Here is a 6,000-nt window from a genome sequence, read left to right as displayed (position 1 = left end):
TAAATAATTAAATTAAATTAAATAAAAATTAAAACTTTTAATAAAATTATTTAATTAAAAATAAATAAAATCCTTTACATAACTAAATTAATGAGAAAAATTCCGAAAAAGATGGAAACATTTTTCCTCATTAATCCATCCTCCACACAACTGTAATCTTATATGTACATTCGACGCTGATTGTGTGCGAAGCTCCGATGAACAGCACACACATTCACACAAATGAAATAAGGTAAATTGAATTAAATTATTACGCCTTTGTTATATAAAACGAGGATTATTGTTTGTAGTTAAGTGGTGTACTTTATATATATTTTGCGTATTATGTTTCATTCTAGCAATGTGTGTGTGTGTCGCCGTAGAGAGAGAACTTAATATAATTCTTTCCTGTTTATAATGATGTGCCTTTGTTTTATGCCATCAAGTGAGCATTTTATTATGAATATTCAACGAAAAAAGCACACTTTTCCTAAAATAGACAGGAATTTAAGGGAAATTTTGTAACCACTTTTCCACGAATTGTCGTTTGAAACCTTTTTAAAGCAAAGTTTCGAGACAAAAACAAATTTCATTACCTTTATTATTGCCATTATCTCTTAACAAAAAAAAAAAGATAAAGAAAGTCGACAAAATTGTTCCTATTACAAAGTCCATGACCCCATTCAAAGAACCATTTCTTTTCACTTCTCTCTCCTTTTATTCTCGTATTTTTTTTTATCTTTTTCGCCATTAAAAGTCTTCTGTCCTGTCCACCACTACCGCCATCGAACCCGATAAAAAATTCAGTAGTGCGCGTGTATTTTTAGTGGATTTTAAAGCGGCAGTCAAAGCACATAATGGTTATAATAATGATAATCATCGTGATATGCAGTCGACGATGAGGAGAACGACGACCTATTTTCAGTTAAAGTTAATTTTTACGCATTTTGTCTGAATATTATTTTTAATGTTTCACGGCCTCTTTATCCCTGTTGTTATTTTTTTCCTTAAAAATTATATTTTTTTTTTATATTTACTTGCGCGCCATACCGTCGTCGTCCTTGTGTATTAATATTACACAGAGATTAGCGGAGACGACTTCAGAAAATTACAACAACAACAAAAGTACCAATATTATTATTTTAAACAATTTATATTTGTTTTGTGCGCGTTTGAATATTTTTTGCCTGTCGTTTTCCCTTTTTTATCCTCTCGTTCTCGTTTTTTCTCTTTCTCTCATTACATCGCGGTGCGTCAAAAGTAATAAGATACACATTGTTAAGAGTCTCATTTTTTTGCGTTTGTGTCGTACTTGCCCTATCAATTCAAAAGGGGTTATATTAACCTCTTAAGGTGCTAAGTTATTACTTTTGTATAAAACACTTCAAAAAGATTACTTTAGGCCACAAAAACCTTCTTATTTCTATTTATTTCTGAAGCACTTTGAAGTAAACATTGGTATTGTAGAATCTGATGCAGCGAGGAATGGGTGCTTTGTCAAGGTACTTTCTTGTAATCGTTGCTTGAAAGAGCGGTCCCTGGCATCTCGAGTCATATTGATGGTTTCTTTCAACAAATTTATTCTTGGTGTCATTCGACACGATGTTGGAGCTCAGCAAATCAGATGTGAAAATGACATAGTTAAAATCAAGAGGTTTTTTAAATAACTTCAAGAAATGTTAAAATGAACTTTTGAAGATTAAAAGGGATTAATTTTTTTAATGCTTTCAATGGATGATTAATTTCAATGGAGTTATATTTTAACTAATTTTGAATACGATTAATATTTCTTATAATGTCGCTTCTTTCAGGTAAGTTCATAATTGTTTCCTCATCCTTCATATGTCTGTTGGAGAAGTGTTCGGATGCTTCTCCGCGCGTCATTTAATTGATCGGATCACCTTCTGGACCCTTATTTCGATCGTCTCCTTCTCATGGGTGTAAGAAATTTCAGTATTTACAATAATTCATAATTTAGATTGATAAAAACCTATATGAAAGTGTATGAAAAAACGTAAAAAAAATATAAATATAATGTTTTTAATATAGATACATGAAATTATTGATAGACGTATATAATTATTAGAAAACTTTACTTTGGAAAATATAATCTTATAGACAACTTTTTTTTTGAATAGACACAAACATATGTTATAGACGAATATATGTCATTTGAATGTAGACATTATACATAGTGTGAGCAAAATGTCTTGTAATCCTTGTAAGTTGTTAGATTAATCTCTTTTTTAATATAAGTTACTAAAATAACCTCTTGAAGGCTTAAAATCACCCCTTTTCAATCCGCAGGGCACTTATGCTTAATAAAGAAAGAAGTGGATACGCTCTTCTATTGCGAGAAAGCGAGGCATGTAATTTAAATTATTTCTTCTTTTTATTCTGCATTCTTAGAACAGAACCGAATTAAATAATACTCTCGTTTGCTTTTATGTATCAGGGTGCGTAAATTTAGGACTTTTTAATCAGCAGAACATTTTTTATAGGATGAACAGCGTTCCAACAGTGCATGAATTTTTAATGCAATTTATTCTCGTGAACGTCCAGTTGAGTTACGATTCAAACGAAATGGACGTTAATGAATATTTTTTCGGAATTCACAAAGGACTTTTCCTTGACCAATGAATAATTTGCAAGAAAAAAAATGTTGCTTTTCGTGAAAAACGGTAAAACATTGACCTAATTTCGTGTTTATAAAGTGAAAGTTTTTTTTTCGTTTATTTTATTTAGATTTTGTTTGTCAATCTTTAAACATTGAAAAACTGCAAAAATGACAAACTTGGAAAAAGTTTTGAATTTTATAAAGTTAGTGGATTACATTTGTGGAACTGGATTGTACGAAAATCAACAAAAAAGTGTTATGAGAAAATTATTTTTAATAATTTTTCGGATTTCAATGGTCTTGAACGTCGCAATATTGGGAGCTTCAACGTTAATTCATGAAAAATTTAATTTGGTGACAATTATTATTACTTTCGCATTTGTTGTAATTTACATCGATTCGCTGTACTTGATTATTTTCATTTCGCAAAATAAGGATCGAATCATAAAGTTGTTGAGTTGGTGTCAAGGACTGTACACTTCGGAGTCATTTGTTCCCGTGATGCAGGAAATCGCTCAGAAAAACTTGCAGAAAAAGCAAAAAAAATTAATCTGGACCATAAAGTTCGTGGCAATATCATTTTTTACAATAGTTGTGTCAGGTTTTGGCATAAATTTTCTGATATTTTCAATGTCAACGAACAACCAAAAGTTTCCATCGTTACCGATTCCCATGTACTTTTTGCCGTTTGAGGATCAAGACACGTGGATTACCTTCACATTAAATTTCTTATCACAAATAAAAGCTACGTCTGAAGCTAACTTCTTTGGAGTTCTTGGATTTAGCATCTTTATTTGCGTCGTGCATCATTGTTTCATCGTCCTTGGAGTCATCAACGAAACAATTTCAAAAATGGGAGAAAATTTGAAATTTTTAACGGTTGATCAGTGGATCCAACAAATTGTGCAGCAAATTAACGACGTAAACGCTGCTTATTCTGAGCTATCGGATTTATTTTCAACATTTTTTCTGATTCACGAAATGGGAGTTTTCTGTGCCTTGTTGGTTTCTGCCTTTCTAATTGTAATTTTGAAGCAACAACAATTATTTGGTCTCGGAGTCACCATGTTCGCTGTTTGCTTATTCATCATTTGTTACATTAACGATGCGATTTTGGGAAGATTTAGTGACGTTTCAAAGAAATTTTATAATGAAATTCCGTGGTACGAGCTTTCGCCGTGCGAAAGAAAATCCATTTTAATGGCGATGAATTGCAAGAAGATCCAATTTGGGTTCACAGCATCCGGCACTCACAGAGTACGAATAACGAGATTTACGAAAATCATTAAAATTGCATACACGAATATTGTGGCGTTGAAGAATTTGGTGGAAAAATAAATAAAAGTTGCAGGGAAAATTTTGAAGTCAAAACTTAAGACTTAAAATTTAAGCTAGCAAAAGTCATTTTTAACTTAAACATTAAGGGCTTAATTTTTAACTTGAGAAAAAGTAAAAAAAAAATTGACTTAAGCTCAAGTTAATAAAATAAATAAAAAAATATAAAGTTTATAAATTTTTAAGCAAAAATTAATAGCTTATAAATTCTTAAAGATCAAAAAAATATTTAAAAAAAAAATTAAAATTTTTTGAGTTAAGTTAGCTTAAGCAGAGCTCAAATCAGAAGTCTTTTCGACTCTGGATTTAAGTCAAAGTAAAAACTTTAATTTAAAAAAATTTTCTAAAATATTTTTATTTATTTTTTTTTCATTTTTTCTAAAATTTAATAAAAAAAAATTACTTGACTTAAGCTAAAGTCGCACATAAGTCGAATAAAATAAAATTATTTTTTTTTCTCAAAATTTTGTCAAAAAGCTAAAAAAAATATTATTAAAAAAAATTATAAATTATTAAAAATTCAAAAATTATTTTATTAAATTAAATTCTTTTAAGTTGCAAAATTTAATTTTTTTGTCTTTTATAAATTTGTTAATTTAAAGCCATGAAATTTTAAAATGATAATAATAAAATGACACCCTATAAAAATTTTACAAAAGCAAAAATAGAACACGTGACGCGACCAAAGTAGAGCAAAAATATTTACAACGAGCTCTTAAATTAGATTTGCATTTGAAAAGATGGCCTTTTCTACGGTTGAACAGAAACAAACAATACGCGCCTATTGTCGCTTTATTTGACATTTTCTCTCGTGCTTATCATTAAATAATTTTCCTCATTTTGCCATTTTCGCACCCTCGCAGTGGCATTGCGTATTTAAGCGTAACGAAGAACAATAAAATATATTTTTTTCCGACGAAATAAAGGCCGAGTTAATCCAAAGGTGATTAGAGTCTCAACAATTAAAACAGAGCGCTAGAAGAGAGATTGTGATAAACTTAATTACCATATTTTTTATATTTCCTTTTTATTTCATTGTAATATCCTTCTTCGTTTCAATTTACACTGACAACGACAACGACGACGATGGAACGAGAAAAGAGACACAGACATTTATTGATAAGACGAAGATACCGACAAATACGGAGGAGCTTGTGCAATTGTAATTAAAGTATGAAATTTCCATCTCGTCTTCAATATCTCTCGGATAAAACCCAGTATCGTCGTTATTCTCATCATCACCGCCATTATCGTTGGTATCTTACTTGCAGCAGAGACTACCACAAACAACGCCGCAGTTAGCTAGGCTCTTACCCATTTAAGTGTTGCCAAGGAATATCGTCGTGCCACGAGATGCGATATAATGATGCGAAACACAAAACCATTATCATTTTACTATTAGATAGCATACAATTTTGATGAAAATAAGACATTTGCATTTCAAAGTAGCTTGAAAATTTTATAAAGTTTCAAACCGACACGATGTCTTCTTCGTCTCTCGATACTGCTAAAAAAAATGTTTTCTTGCATTACCTTTTTTTGTTGTCGGTTGTTCAAACAACAAAGGAACTCCACCTCGTATCTCGTCTTTCGCTTTGATGAAATACGTCGTGCAGACACAAAAATTACCATTTCTCGGCAGTATCGATACTTTAATGATAATAATGGCACCCGATATACTTCACATTTTCATCCCTTTTCATTAGAAACCAATAATAAAATGTGTGTGTGCGAGTGTTTCAAATGTACAACGAAAAAAAGGTGTTTGTGGGTTGTGGAACATTACAAGAGAAACAATCAATTTAGACACACAGAACGAAAAAAAAAGTGTAATCAGTTGAAGTGGTAAATTGGATTTTTTACATCATCATCATCATCATCATCATTATTATTGCTGTATATTATTGGGTTTGTGGTCTAGTTTTTATTTGTGTTTCGTACAAAAAAGGATTCGTTTGGATTGGAAACATGTTTGAAATTAAAATTTTATTTGCATTTTTTTACAAAATGTTTTTAATGAGAATGGAAAAAATTTAAATTAAAAAATTCGAAAAAAAATAAATTTTAAT

General features: G+C 30.4%; 1 protein-coding gene across 1 annotated transcript; it reads left to right on the top strand.

Annotated features, from left to right (window-relative positions):
* The first annotated feature begins 3,226 nt into the window (after window positions 1–3,226).
* LOC134837335 (uncharacterized) lies at window positions 3,227–3,934 on the top strand. Its single transcript, XM_063852706.1, has one exon. It carries the CDS (start codon window positions 3,227–3,229, stop codon window positions 3,932–3,934), a length of 708 nt encoding a protein of 235 aa, XP_063708776.1.
* The last annotated feature ends 2,066 nt before the right edge of the window (window positions 3,935–6,000 follow it).

Source organism: Culicoides brevitarsis, chromosome 1 (genome assembly GCF_036172545.1).
Source record: "Culicoides brevitarsis isolate CSIRO-B50_1 chromosome 1, AGI_CSIRO_Cbre_v1, whole genome shotgun sequence".
In the NCBI taxonomy this organism is placed as follows: domain Eukaryota; kingdom Metazoa; phylum Arthropoda; class Insecta; order Diptera; family Ceratopogonidae; genus Culicoides; species Culicoides brevitarsis.
Note: the sequence above shows the minus strand (reverse complement) of the source record. Positions and strands in the feature narration are given on the sequence as shown.